This window comes from Gobio gobio (assembly GCF_949357685.1).
Source record: "Gobio gobio genome assembly, chromosome: 18".
Classification (NCBI taxonomy): domain Eukaryota; kingdom Metazoa; phylum Chordata; class Actinopteri; order Cypriniformes; family Gobionidae; genus Gobio; species Gobio gobio.
Window position 1 is genome coordinate 44,778,215 of NC_137111.1, and position 15,960 is coordinate 44,794,174.

The 15,960-nt window shown below is 38.7% G+C and overlaps 1 protein-coding gene across 1 annotated transcript in view; it reads left to right on the plus strand.

Moving 5' to 3' along the window:
* The window catches only part of anapc1 (anaphase promoting complex subunit 1), a 107,813-nt gene that overhangs the window by 64,596 nt on the left and 27,257 nt on the right, over positions 1 to 15,960 (plus strand). Inside the window, exons 29-38 of the mRNA XM_079843584.1 lie at positions 3,300 to 3,534; positions 3,666 to 3,757; positions 8,186 to 8,320; positions 8,848 to 8,930; positions 11,201 to 11,279; positions 13,332 to 13,406; positions 14,147 to 14,217; positions 14,414 to 14,504; positions 14,582 to 14,635; positions 14,725 to 14,918. Coding sequence (XP_079699710.1) covers positions 3,300 to 3,534; positions 3,666 to 3,757; positions 8,186 to 8,320; positions 8,848 to 8,930; positions 11,201 to 11,279; positions 13,332 to 13,406; positions 14,147 to 14,217; positions 14,414 to 14,504; positions 14,582 to 14,635; positions 14,725 to 14,918 — 1,109 coding nt within the window. The remainder of the gene's footprint in view (positions 1 to 3,299; positions 3,535 to 3,665; positions 3,758 to 8,185; positions 8,321 to 8,847; positions 8,931 to 11,200; positions 11,280 to 13,331; positions 13,407 to 14,146; positions 14,218 to 14,413; positions 14,505 to 14,581; positions 14,636 to 14,724; positions 14,919 to 15,960) is intronic.

Here is a 15,960-nt window from a genome sequence, read left to right on the forward strand (position 1 = left end):
TTCCTCCTCCTCCCCTAATTCTCTTATCTCGCCATTTTAGCATTGGAGCTGTCAGGTTTGCATGTTTTCTGGGGTTTTTGCTCTCATCCTGTTGTTTTTCTCACATGAAAGTCGAACGTAGAGCTGAGTTTCATTCTGACAGTTCACAGGGCAGTAACATGTGCTGCTCTCTCATTTCCAGTCAGGCCAGGCTTTGTTGATACTTTCTGTGGTCGCTGAGCGTATCTGTAATCTATAAGCTATATCGAGCCTTTAGCTAGTTTGGTGTTTACACTGCCCGCTCTCACACTGAGATCTGCGGCCAGGCTTTCTAGTCTCTGATAGTACTCATGCCTGTTTTACAAGAATCTGCCAGAAAAACATCCTGTTTTACTTCATGCAAATGTAAAAATGAATGAATGAGTGAGTTTAATGAATGGATAAAGTGTTAATGTCAGTCCCAAGCATGCATAGCTCACTGCAAAGTCATTCTTTACTTGATTGGAGAGAGTTGATGGCTTAAAATGTTTGTGTGTGTGTGTATATATATAAAATATTGTTGGTCCCCCTTTTGCTGCCAAAACAGCCCTGACCCATCAAGACTTGAACTTCACTAGACCCCTGAAGGTGTGCTGTGGTATCTGGCACCAGATGTTAGCAGCAGATCCTGGAAGTCCTGTAAGTTGCGAGGTGGGGCCTCCATGGATCGGACTTGTTTGTTCAGCACATCCCACAGATGCACGATTGGATTGAGATCTGGGGAATTTGGAGGCCAAGTCAACACCTCAAACTCTTTGTTTTACTCCTCAAACCATTCCTGAACCATTTGTGCTTTGTGGTGGCGCATTATCTGCTGAAAGAGCCACAGCCACCAATACCGTTTCCATGAAAGGGTGTACATGGTCTGCAACAATGCTCAGGTAGGTGGTACGTGTCAAAGTGGATGGCAGGACCCAAGGTTTCCCAGCGAAACATTGTCCAAAGCATCACTGCCTCCGCCAGCTTGCCTTCTTCCCGTAGTGCATCCTGGTGCCATGTGTTCCCCAGGTAAGCCACGCACACGCACCGGCAATCCACGTGATGTAATGAAAACGTGATTCATCAGACCAGGCCACCTTCTTCCATTGCTCTGTGGTCCAGTTCTGATGCTCACGTGCAACAGTTGGCCCTTTCGGCGGTGGACATGGGTCAGCATGGGCACCCTGACTGGTCTGCGGCTCTGCCGCCCCATACGCAACAAACTGTGATGCACTATGTATTTTGACACCTTTCTATCAGAACCAGCATTAACTTCTTGAGCAATTTGAGCTCCAATAGCTTGTATGTTTGATTGGACCACACAGACCACCCTTCGCTCCCCACGTGCATCAATGAGCCTTGGCCGCCCATGACCCTGTCGTTGGTTCACCACTGTTCCTTCCTTGGAGCATTTTTTATACACATTGACCACTGCAGACCGGGAACACCCCGTCTAGCCATCACAATTTGGCCCTTGTCAAACTCGCTCAAATCCTTTCGCTTGAATTTTTTTCTCCTGGTTCTAACACATCGGCTTTGAGGTCAAACGTTCACTTGCTGCCTAATATAACAGGTGCTATATATATATATATATATATATATATATATATATATATATATATATATATATATATGAGGAAAATAAGTATTTGAACACCCTGCTATTTAGCAAGTTCTCCCACTTAGAAATCATGGAGGGGTCTGAAATTGTCATCGTAGGTGCATGTCCACTGTGAGAGACATAATCTAAAAAAAAAAATTCCAGAAATTACAATGTATGATTTTTTAACTATTTATTTGTATGATACAGCTGCAAATAAGTATTTGAACACCTGAGAAAATCAATGTTAATATTTGGTACAGTAGCCTTTGTTTGCAATTACAGAGGTCAAACGTTTCCTGTAATTTTTCACCAGGTTTGCACACACTGCAGGAGGGATTTTGGCCCACTCCTCCACACAGATCTTCTCTAGATCAGTCAGGTTTCTGGCCTGTCGCTGAGAAACACGGAGTTTGAGCTCCCTCCAAAGATTCTCTATTGGGTTTAGGTCTGGAGACTGGCTAGGCCACGCCAGAGCCTTGATATGCTTCTTACAGAGCCACTCCTTGGTTATCCTGGCTGTGTGCTTCGGTTCATTGTCATGTTGGAAGACCCAGTCTTGACCCATCTTCAATTCTCTAACTGAGGGAAGGAGGTTGTTCCCCAAAATCTCGCAATACATGGCCCCGGTCATCCTCTCCTTAATACAGTGCAGTCGCCCTGTCCCATGTGCAGAAAAACACCCCCAAAGCATGATGCTACCACCCCCATGCTTCACAGTAGGGATGGTGTTCTTGGGATGGTACTCATCATTCTTCTTCCTCCAAACACGTTTAGTGGAATTATGACCAAAAAGTTATATTTTGGTCTCATCTGACCACACAACTTTCTCCCATGACTCCTCTGGATCATCCAAATGGTCATTGGCAAACTTAAGACGGGCCTGGACATGTGCTGGTTTAAGCAGGGGAACCTTCCGTGCCATGCATGATTTCAAACCATGACGTCTTAGTGTATTACCAACAGTAACCTTGAAAACGGTGGTCCTCGTTCTTTTTAGGTCATTGACCAGCTCCTCCCGTGTAGTTCTGGGCTGATTTCACACCTTTCTTAGGATCATTGAGACCCCACGAGGTGAGATTTTGCATGGAGCCCCAGTCCGAGGGAGATTGACAGTCATGTTTAGCTTCTTCCATTTTCTAATGATTGCTCCAACAGTGGACCTTTTTTCACCGAGCTGCTTGGCAATTTCCCCGTAGCCCTTTCCAGACTTGTGGAGGTGTACAATTTTGTCTCTAGTGTCTTTGGACAGCTCTTTGGTCTTGGCCATGTTAGTAGTTGGATTCTTACTGATTGTATGGGGTGGACAGGTGTCTTTATGCAGCTAACGACCTCAAACAGGTGCATCTAATTTAGGATAATAAATGGAGGTCTTTGAGGGTCAGAATTCTAGTTGATAGACAGGTGTTCAAATACTTATTTGCAGCTGTATCACACAAATAAATAGTAAAAAAATCATACATTGTGATTTCTGGATTTTTTTATTTAGATTATGTCTCTCACAGTGGACATGCACCTACAATGACAATTTCAGACCCCTCCATGATTTATAAGTGGGAGAACATGCAAAATACTTATTTTCCTCACTGATTATATATTAATAAGAAATAAAATGTATTATCATTTGGCCTTATTGTTGTTTATTTGGGCTAAATTATAACAAATGAACATATAATGACATGGTTATATCTTGTCTCCTCAGGGTCACGAAATGACGAGTATCGGGCTGCTGTTGGGTGTTTCTGCTGCTAAACTGGGCACTATGGACATGTCCATCACCCGTCTGCTAAGCATCCACATCCCCGCGCTGCTGCCGCCCACCTCCACGGAGCTGGATGTGCCTCACAGCGTGCAAGTGGCCGCCGTGGTCGGCATCGGTCTGGTTTACCAGGGCACCGGTCACCGGCACAATGCAGAGGTGTTGCTGGCAGAGATCGGTTAGTGTGTGTGTTTAGGGTTTCGCATGAAATGAATGAGCACAAATGAGAACAACAGCTCATTTTATGATAGAATATTAACTTGTCTTATATCTGAGACCGAAACAGCTATGTGTTGTGTCATTCCCAAGGACGTCCACCTGGTCCTGAGATGGAGTACTGTACAGATAGGGAGTCCTACTCTTTAGCAGCAGGACTGGCGCTTGGTATGGTCTGCCTTGGGGTAAGTGTTTCCTAAGCATTTTCTGAATTTGATAATTTTCCATTTCCTCGCAACAACAGAAACAAGTTTGGAGGAACACAGTGGTCCAAAAAAATTATCAATTTTCCCCAACTAAAATTAATGCACACTATTGTTATTGTCTTCAATTGTGCAGTGTGTATTTGTAGCACACTGCATAGCAAGGAAACAACAGTGACGCATGTAGTAGACAGTTGGTGCATCTCAATTCACATTCTAGCGCACTACTCTATGCTGTTTTGTAGTATAAACAGTGCAAGTAGTGTGTTAACACTTAAAATTCCTATAAGAAAACAAGGCACTTTAAATACCCAGATGATGCACTTAATTAACCAAAAAACTAAGTGTGGAATGTTGGACACTTCATGCACTCAACAGAAGGGGAGGGGCTATCAGACTCCAATGTTGAAAGACAAAATAACCTTATAAAGTTCATACACCACACGGTTGAGTACATTATGCACTTATACACTATGTATGTATGCTCTGTGTATGGTGCGTCATTTGGGACACAACTAGTCACGAGGACTAAAAAAGACAGTAAATATTGACAATAAATACAGACAATAGTACCAAGGTACACAGAGTAATAACAGAATTGACCGTTAAATAAGTAGATAGCGTGTGTGTGTATATATAGGGATAAGGGATGCAACAATACAGTTAGTCCACGGTTCAATACATACCTCGGTTTTTAACTTTATTTTACTTAAAAGAATTGAAAAACCTTAAACTTAAAACTTAACTTAAAAAAAACCCATGTACACATTCCTAGTGTATTGTATAATATAAAATAAATATATATAAAGATTTACACTGGCAGCTCAGAGCTGTACAGCAGCATTTTAGTATGAAATTGAATGAATAAATGTAAAAATAAAACACTACATAGACTTCACTATAAAATATACACTGATTCTTAGCTACTGTATAAGTTTTTCAGTCAAGAACAGTGAGTGATTTTCTCTTTGTCTTTTCTTGTTGTATTAGACATTAAAGGGATAGTTCACTCAAAAATTGAAAATTCTGTCATCGAGAAATTAATACAGGTTTGGAACAATATTAGAGTGAGTAAAAAATGACAATTTTAGAGGTGAACTGTCCCTTTAAGGACGGCGTGTTCACTAGGCTGCGCTGCTGTCAATTTAAGACGTGCATCTAATATACAGACACATGCGAATTTACTTTCACTTTAGACATAACCGACTGTGTTTATGTTAACCTTGTGTGTATTTGACAGTATTAGCGCAGTAAGACTACTTAGTCCAGTAATCACGTGTTTGATAGGCGTTTAAGTGTGCGCGCTGGGAAAACGCATGATAAAACAGTTCATATCCACGTGAATGAAGGCTTTAGACCGGATGTAAATAATGAACTTTCGTGATTGTGAATAACTATAGTGTTCCGTGAGTATAACTCTACCACTAACGTGTGATGTGAATGTATGTCGCGTTGTTCAGTATATTGAGATGGAGGCAAATGATAGAATTTGTAGAAAAATAATTAATTAAATGCAAAACCGCAATTCACAAGTGCGAATTGAACCGTGAATGCCGTACCGAATGGTTCAATATTATATTGAGAATTGTGGCATCCCTAATATATAAATATATATCCTGGTGGGCCACTGTCCTGCAAAGTTTAGCTCCAACCCTAATCAAACACATGTGAACAAGCTAATCAAGATCTTATATGCATACTAAAAACTTCCAGGCAGGTGTGTTGAGGCAAGTTGGAGCTAAACTCTGCAGGACAGTGGCCCTCCAGGACCGAGTTTGGACACCCCTGCTTTAAATGATATAGGGTACCCACTCATTTGGTACACTACTTTAATATTAGAGGTTAAAATGAACAACAGAGCCCAAACTATTTCTATTTTTAGATCTAAATACACTCAAATAAAAACTAAAGTGTTTATGTACAACTCAGTTGCACATCAGGTAGTTTTAATAAACGCTTGTCTTCATGACCAATGTATTCAAACATACATTAACAGTAAATAAGCTCCTCTCTAGTGTTTTTTTTATAGCTAACTGTGAACATTGGATAACTTTCCTGAGGTAAATGCAACGTTATGTGACATTGTTCACAAGCTGTTTTATTGGCGTCTTTCCGTGGTTGAAACACTGAGTGATTCCACAAGAATAGGGATGTGCGCAACGACTAATTTCATAAATGTTTAAACGGAAATGTTTGCAATAAAATTTCATATCGTATTGTTCCTCATAACCGGTATTATATCAAGCCTGTATTATAAACCGGTATTATATCAAACATCTTTACATGTAACCATATTCTTGCCAGTGTAATGATATAATCCACATTTGACCAAAATTGAGTTTAAATGGACATACGTGCATATTTTACAGTAACGGTGGTCGATACCTGTTCTTCCGATCATTAATTAGAATGGCCAAGTCGCGTTTCATATTGACAGAGGAATACGTGCTGGACATTCTCAGCCTCTGGCAAGCGGTGATCGCAGTATGAGTGAGGCATGTTCTAGTGACAATCATGACAGTAGCATTACAGGCTATAATTTGATCAGTTTGACTAAGGAAAAAAAAGTTTGAATCTTATCAATGAGACAGAGTTTATTATTATTATTATTTTATTATTATTTTACATATTAGCAAGCAAACTAATCTGTGAAGAACTAGATTAGAACTAAACTGTGGAGAGCTTCAATGCCGTACTTTCGGCTATCCAGTGCTGAGCTTCGGTGAAACTTCACGAGACCGGCGAGATGCTTCCACAGGGCGGGAGATACGCGGCGTGATTGACAGCTTTGACACCAAATGGATATACGTGAAAATCAGATGACATGATTTCACAACTTTTCATTGGCCATTTAGATATGTGAAGCAAACTGTATACGGAAATTAACCTGGACATTCAATCCGTCTAAAAATCGTCAAAATGGACATGCGTGGTTTTCATCGGACAGCGACGATATGCTAGTTTGACATGACAGAAAAATGGAAACGTTTTGTGTAGGCTTTCAAAATACTCCCTCGCCTTGCTCATCTTTCTCTGAACCCGCCACGAGTTGAACAGAGAAAACCAACGCATGCAAAGTCTGAGGTAAAATGAAATTTAGTTTTCCGCTCCAGATATACACATATGTTGATACATCATCATTTAAAGCATAACAATAAATGTGCAAACAATGTAAACGACTAGTATTTCCAAGTCGACCAACAGCAGTATTTTTTAATTGACTTGTTGAATAGTCTAGCACATCCCTACATGAGACATGATACATTTCTGTAAGTTGTACTGTATCTTTAAAAATACAATTTGATGTTCATGCATGTTTTTTTCATGCTATAACTTGTAGTAAATTAAAAGAAAAGGCTCTGTGCTGCGGCTTGGACATGAGACACTACAGTGTTGAAACACCATTTATTGTTTGACTTTCGTGATAAAATGGACAGAATTTGAAAGCTGAGCCGGGTGCACACTGTGCGATTTATAATAGTCCTTTATGTTTGTTCCTTGTCAGACTGTACGAAAATGATCCCCGCTGTCAGACTGTACGATAGTCAAGCCGCGGTAAAAACGGACGCACGCAAGAAAATGTGTCCGGAGTTTGATATCATTAATCAATGACGCATTCGGTGACCGGGAGCTGCATTACATGCAAGATTGAAATGGTGGCTACAAAAAACCTCTAGCGCTCATTTTGGTCATAGTTTGGACACTGTCAGAATTTCGTCTGAGGTCAAATTTGATCGCAGCGGTCATTAAACGGCTGTGGGTGAACATGTCAAACTAAGGACCAAAGACTTCAGATTTTAGCCTAGGATCAGAGGAATCCTTTAGGAATCCTTCCAAAATCACACAGTGTGCACCCGGTTTTAGTTTCTTATCAGACATAAAAAAGCACAAAGTTCTTTGCGATTATTGGATAGGAGGCGCGCTACATATAATGTTTGGTGTAGGGGCGGATGTGTGATTCATAGGGTCAAATAGAGCCTGCTTTTAAGTTGCTATTGTTTTAACTGTTATGTTAACTTCGACAGCCTAAATTCAACACAAGACATTTTCTTCTCACACACCATGAGTTGCAGTCTGACACGTTTTCCACCCCCATTTGATTGACAGGATGTAATCAGCCTTGATCATCAGCTATTTTTTAAACAATCAGCCAATAGTGAAAATAATTGCTTTTATCAGGCGATACCGATTATTGGCCGATACATCAGTGCATCCCTAATTATCTGGTTATAGTTATCGTCCTTGATGTGAACGGGCCTTTAGTCTGTGTGGTATTGCACCTATTAAAGTGATGGAGTTAGTATTTGAAGTAGTATTCATTAGAAACCGCTTGCGATGTGCATCAATGAGAGATGGGAACCGGAGTTATTCCCACGCTTAACCAACTGTTTGCTCTCTACTTCTCTGCAGCACGGCAGTAACCTGATCGGGATGACCGACCTGAACGTGCCCGAGCAGCTCTATCAGTACATGGTAGGAGGTCATCGGCGCACTCATGCTGGCATCAACAGAGAGAAACACAAGTCTCCCAGCTATCAGATCAAGGTGTCGTCATGAATATGTGCTGTCATATTAATTATCTGGTGAAGTGAAAGTGAACAATGTTACAATAAACAAAAGAAGTATGCTGCATTCATGCATTTTCATGGATCATCCGTATATATATATTTATGCATACATTTTTTGCCAAAAAAAAAGTTTGCAAAAAAGATGCAGAATAGTCATTTCAATTTAAGGGAAGTAGACTTAAAATAGAATGAGATTAAAATACATTTATGCAACTGATCAAAGCACATTATTTGAAATGTATTTCATATTATCGGTGTGAATTACCCATAAGTATGTTTTCATGCACACAAATTATGGGCTATTTACAGAAAATAATTAGATGAATAATAGGTATGAATAATGTTTGAAATGCCATCTATTTGTATTTATTTATATTTTGCATGTTTCATTATATTTAACAATTAAATGTAAATGAAGTGTGTTGTAGTATGCTGAACTTACACTGCATTATCTTATAATATTCAAAAGGCAACACAGAGTAAATGTAACTCTCTTTTTATTAGGAGGGTGACACTATCAATGTGGACGTGACCTGTCCTGGTGCAACACTTGCTCTAGCCATGATTTACCTCAAAACAAATAATAGGTGAGTTTTATTTTATTTTTTTATTCACTCACTTTATTTTCATTTCTATTTGACCAAAGAACCACATCCTAACATTAAGCATTAATGGTGAAATGTGTCATTTTTGTGCCACAAATGTTATTTTAGTATTATTTTATGTACTATTATAGTGTTTAATAATATTTTGAATTATATTTTATTTGTATATTTTCATTTTAATGTTATATCATAATTGTGTTATGCATTGTATTAGTTTTTTTCTCTTTTAAAAATACCTATAGCTGTAATTTTGTCATTTATTATTTCAACTTAAACTTATTTTATTTCAGTTAGTTGCCATTGAAAAAATTCTAATTTAAGTTTTTTTTTTTTTCAAGTTTCACTTTTTTCATCTAATATTTATATTTTACTTATTTAATCTTTTTTTCCATTACCAAAAGTACATTTTAATAGGTTTAGTTAAAGTGCCCCTATTATGCTATTTTAAAGTTTCCTCATTTAGTTTTAGAGGTCTCCAACAACAGGTGTGCATGCATTAAAGGTCAAAAAACACTTTCATTTTCTCATAATATACATTGCACATCACCACAATGTTCAATGATTCTCAAGCGACTCAACGGATGAATCGGTCTCTCTAAATGCCCCCTTTCTTGCGAGCTACTCTGCTCTGATTGGCCAGACAGCCTGTTGTGTCTGTTGTGATTGGTCTACCACTTGTCGGAAGCTAACGGCCATTACCATAACTGAACTTCAACTCCAGAGGCTTCCTTAGTCCTCAGCGATTGTACACATGGTAAAATCTACGTACATTACTGTCTTTACAGTATCAATCTGAGCGTGAGTCCGAATCAATTGGAAGAACTAGTTATTCAACCCGAACCTCCATCACAAGGACGAATTGAGCAGGACGTTTCTCATTGATACATTACAGTACAGTAATACAATACAGTTACTCATTTTGAGGTACATTTTGAGATGTTGTAATTCCTCACTATCAGCATTAACTAGTGTATGTCCATCATCAAACCCATGTTTTTTATTTGTGATTTATTGCGGTGCACATGTGGGAACTGTTTCAATAACAGCGCATATGTTATTCGAGCACTAACGTGAATGACTTTAACATTAAAGCTTGCAAAACAAATCTAGCTCCATTCTTTATCTTTACTCAAAGTAGTAAGAACGACAGACAATCTGCATTAATAGACTCAGTTTTAGGTAATAGTGGCCCACAGCTGATGAGCAGAAGTAAGACAGTAATAACGTGAGTTAGCGGGAAACTTACACAATATAAAACACAAAACTACGTCTTTTTTAACACCTTGTAGAAAAAAAAAAGAAAAAAAAAAAAAAAAAAAAAAAAAAAAATATATATATATATATATATATATATATATATATATATATATATATATATATATATATATATATATATATATATATATATATATGTGTATATATGTATGTATCAATAATTAATAATACTTAAAGGGTGTGATTCTGAGGAGCAAGCTGGTACAAATAATTTGGGTACTGACCCATCTTTCCAGTGCAAGCGTTTTGCGAATCCTACGTTGAACTCGTTGATTTGAGAAGCAGTCGTTAGTAAAATGATTGTTTGAGGGCGGGTCAAGTTGTTCACGGGCGGACAATGTACAACAGAGGCGGGCATTATGCAAATGTCTGTTCTAGTGATGTAGAACCGTCACACAGCGAGATTCGAATTACAAATGACTCGTATAGGCGGATCAGATTCGATTCTTTCTTTTGGGAGACAACCTTATTTATCATGCACTTTCGACTTTACAATTTTGCAGAACGTTTAGATTCACAATCAGCTGTATTAAACACGGCATGAAAGGAAATAATCAGAAAACCATAATAGGGGCACTTTAAAAATAACACCACACTAGCAGCAGCAAACATATTATGCAAATATATTAGGATTTTACTGCTCTCTTTTGTCTTCCATTGTTGAGCAAACAGATAGTCCTGCAGCATATTCTCAGCATTGGTTGATCTAGAAGTTGATGATCTAGTCAGTGTTACACTCTTCAGAAAGTCAACTTACAAATTATAGTTGTCTCTGTGCAGTAAACCAGGATGAGAAGGATAAGAAAGTGATCCCAAAAATCACACACCTTACCTTAAATTAAGTATAACATGTAATGCTTTGTGTGAAAAAAGACAGAGATCTTCCTCAGTTCTTAAGAGCAGTGCAAGATTATAGCTGGCTTCTTTCGGCCTGTCTTCTCTCTCACATTCACACCTGTCTCTCTGGACTCCTCCAGGTCTATAGCTGATTGGCTGAAAGCCCCAGACACCATGTTCCTGCTGGACTTCATCAAGCCGGAGTTTTTGCTGCTGAGGGTGAGCGAGTTACAGGGCCGACAGCCTCTGGGCTCATAGGGACTTACACATTAACACCTCACGTTGGGTTCAATCACATCTTGTACCAAGTGTTCTCATGTTTTACGATGGCTTTTTAGGCCACATATGGGGTCATTTTAGCCTGCTGTGCCTGTTAATCAACAGGAATGTCACTTCCTTTCTGGCACTGTTCCAAAACCTTAAAGACCCCCTTTGGTGATAATCAACTTTTTAATGTTTGTATGTCTATGTGGTGTTTTTAATATGCTTTAAGACAAATAGGTGTGCAAAATCGACTAATTTCTCAATAATTTTCGACAATTTAACTTGCAACTTTGGCATTCAGTAGTGTACTATAAAAAAGTATAAATGTAAACAAGCCCTTGACAAAATGTAGTAAAATGTAAAAAGGTACAAATTTGTAAACCAACATAATTATTGATCAAAATGATGACTTCGATACGATACCAGACTAAAATACCTCGATATCGATACCATGGCAAAAAAACAGTCAAAGTAATTGAATAATTTTACAGAATTTACAATATAGATATTTAATTTATTGTATCTGTTTTTTTTTTAAATAAGCCAAAATGTAAATTACAAACAATATGACAATTTTCAGCTAGAGTAGCTCTAATTAACAGTAGCATTCAATAAAGAAATTAGATAATCAAATGTAAAAACAAAACTGCATAGTCACTCTTTAAATTAACTATACTGATTCTTAATAAATATATATTAGTTATTCAGTCAGGCATTGGGTGATTTTCTATTTTCTTTTGTTGTTTGATTAACATTAATCACACAGAATATTAGGTCCGGCGCTTTAAGAGCTACACGGACCAAATTCATTGTAACACATTCGATTTCTCATTCAACTCTGCGTACGTTCACTAAAGACAAATCTTACTGTGTTTACCTGAATACTTGCCAGGATGTGCATTTTACATATTTAAAGTGCTGTCATTTTTAAAGTACCAGTACTGATAACATTTCATATCGTACCCAAATTACCCAGTCGATTAAAAATATTGATGTCGACCAATTATCAGCGTCGACGCAGTCGATTGTATCGACCAATCGCGACAGGCCTAGTTGTGTGTAGTATGAATGTAATCCAGACTGTTTTCATTATCATGTGACCTACCAGCGTCAGTTACGTCGCTTCACCTCCATTCATAAATCATCTCCCGTGGCCTCATGGGATAGTACTTAACCTCATCTTAAAAAAACAACAAAAAAAACACATCCTTTTTCTTATTTTCCTTCTATTTTTCTCTACTTCTTCCCTGCCCTAGTGTATGATGCTCTGTGCAATGTCCAAAACTTAGTACTTCAGGCACTTTCTGTGTTTCGCTGTCTCCTCATGACGGATCGCTTCCTGTACTCCTCAGTTGTAAGTCGCTTTGGATAAAAGCGTCTGCTAAATGCATAAATGTAAATGTAGTAAAGTGTCCATCAAATGCGCACTTCAGAATCTCGCCGGAAGTAGCAGGTCATCCAGGTACTTTTTTCGCCTACTGTTTTCTAAATACTATGTATTCAGACGTACTACTCTGTTAAAATTCCTGCAGCTTAGAACCATGCTTTTGCCAAACTCACAAATATTTTTTTTATTTTTGCATTTAAATGTGGAGAATATAAATTAATTTGATTGAACATATACATTTTAATATAATACAGTTGGATATAATGCAACATTTAACTCAATCAAGTTTGACTTTTGGCCCTTCATAGTAAACGGCTTGCCCTCGCATCTCATGTCTAAGCTAAAGATGGTCAACTTTTAATAAACTTTTTTTCTTATTCCATTCTCACGTTTTTAAATGCCAAAATGCTTTGTGTGATCAGCCTCATAAAAAGCATCTGGTGAGTAGGCAAGCTAGCTCACTAGGTTTTGAAACCGAGCCATATAGAATTTAACCAATAAACATGAACGCTTCTAAAGAAAGGGATGCACAAATATTGCCTTGTTGACAATTCAGTGTGAAATGTGTATTCATAGCAAGCTCTTTGTGTTTAGTAGCTGTGTCTTTGTTCTCTCTACAGACGCTGGCCAGATGTCTTATCATGTGGGATGAGATCGTTCCCAATGCTGATTGGGTGACCAGTAATGTGCCTCAGGTATGTTTGAGCTCCAACATACTGCCGGATATAACATTGCTTTCTGCTTCCAACTAGTTTCTCAAAAGAGGAAGCACATTTTTTGCCTCAGGTCATGTTTTTACTTCCCCCTTCCCTGTAAGTTCATAGGTTGGTCAAATATTTAGCAATGCTTGTGTTGTGAAACGTGGAACTGTTTGGTCACTTCAACTGTAGAGGTGGTGTGCAGGTCATTGAGCAAGGGAGAGGAAGGTCATTGAGATGTCTCAAAAGTGTCTTTTAATAGTGAGGTAAATTCACCATGATGCAATTGTTGCAGATCCAATTTAGGTATTAAGAATTTGATTCTGTTTGCTTTAGAAATTCGCCCCAACAGCCAGAGCTCTGAGAGTGTTTTTCACTGTTAATGTTGCTTTTATATTCTCATCTTTGCATGACAAAAAGATAAGACCAATCACAATTCAGTATTCAAGTATCGATGACATCATCCCTGATGGTTAGTTTGTGGAATGTTTGAAAACATTCTATCAATGTACGTCGATGGAAAATCTGACCTCAAGTTAAATTTTCTTTCTTGAACATTTATGGAAATCACAAATGGACAAAGCTTTAAATAAATACAAAAAGTCTTCCATTTTACTGTTGCTGGCTTCTAGCACAGAGCTTGCGCATTATTGGTCATTATTAGTGAACAGAGATGTCATGTAGACCGTGTCAGGCCCTCTTAATACGATTAAAGCTAAAAATAAGCATGTTTTCAGATCATCAAAGAAAACATCGGAAACCAGGAGCAGACGTCCGTCTCTGAGGATCTTAACATGGAGACCTTAGTGTGAGTAGCAGCCGACTCTGATTAATTTGTTTTCATCGACTTGTGTGATTTGTAGGAGATCCATATGCCCACAGGCTGTTTCTCATTCATGTGGAGGTGTTTTCTATAACGCTCCTCGTGTATGACATGAATTTCCATTGACTATCTGAGAGATTTTGTTCCTTTGACTGAAATAAAGTTGTCACTGTTTCCACAGTCAAGCTCATGACTATATAATTGCCGGAGGCTGCCTGGCCGTGGGGTTTCGGTTTGCTGGGTCTGCAAATTCAGATGCTTTTGACTGTTTAGTAAGAGGACATTTACTTCCCCCTTACAGATTTGTGATTTTTCCGAAAGTTCTCTAAGCATATTCTTTCTCCTTTAGTACAAATTTGCCCGAAACTTCATGCAGTGTTTGACGACCTCAACGGCTACGGTGGTAAGTATTTATTGGCATCAATGGCGCCCATCATAATGTCACCAAAATCTCATAAATCAAAGTTCACACAACTTTTGGGTGTCCTCCAGACAGGGCAGTATAACCTGCAGACGTGCTTGAGCATGGTCCTCTTGGCGGTTTCTATGGTCATGGCCGGTTCAGGGAACTTGAAAGTGTTGCAGCTGTGCCGCTTCCTCCACAAACGCACCTTTGGCGAGATGAACTATGGCTTCCACATGGCCCATCACATGGCCCTGGGCCTGCTCTGCTTGGGCGGAGGGAGGTTGGTTGAGTTTGATTCTACCAAAATCATAATACCATTCAGTGAAATATATCAAATTGAAATCACATCAGCTCAGAGATCATCTTTACCCACACTACACATTTTATAGTCGTTATGTTTTTTTTTTAGTAGTGTTTGTTAAGGCAAGCATCACTATTACTATAGCTATACTATAGCTTAAAGGGATAGTTCACCAAAAAATAAAAATCACCCCATGATTTATTCACCCTCAAGTTATTCTAGGTGTATATGACATTCTTCTTTCAGACGAATAAAATCTGAGTTATATTAAAAAATGTCCTGGCTCTCCCAAGCTTTATAATGGCAGCAAATGGCTGATTCTGTTTTGAAGTTTATAAAAGTGCGTCTCTCCATAAGTGTTGTCAAAAGTACCGACCGCGATACTAAGTCGGTACTGACATTTTAAAAATGTGACTGAGCGCTGTTGAGCTGGAATCATAAACACCTCTGACTGCCCATTGTGCTCATGTGCTCATTGGATGCGTCTGTGATTGGCTACAATGATCAACGCACGGAAGTGTTTTGAAAGCGGGAGCAGGAGAATCTGAAAGCACAAGCAGGGGTCGACCAGTGGACCAGTTGATAGGCGCCTGCATTCAAACCGTGTGTATCTGTGTAAGCGCTCCGTGAAAACGTCATTGATGTATATTTGCAACATGTTTTTGAAGCGCTGATCATTGTAGCCAATCACAGACATATTTGATGATGTCTGTGAGCACAATGGCCAATCAGAGGTGATTCCGCTCAACAGCGCTCAAAGCATCACATTTTTAATTTAAGTACCGACTTGGTATTGCGGTCAGTACTTTTGACAACAGTACTATCCATCATATAACTGCTCCACACGGCTCCGGGGGGTTAATAAAGGCCTTTTGAAGCAAAACGATGCGTTTGTGTAAGAAAAATATCCCTATTTAAAACTTTACAAACTGTAATCTCTAACTTCTTCAAACTGTTGTACACACGTTCAGGAGAGACTGGCGTTCCAGTCTATGACGTAGGACACTCTGGTGAGAATATG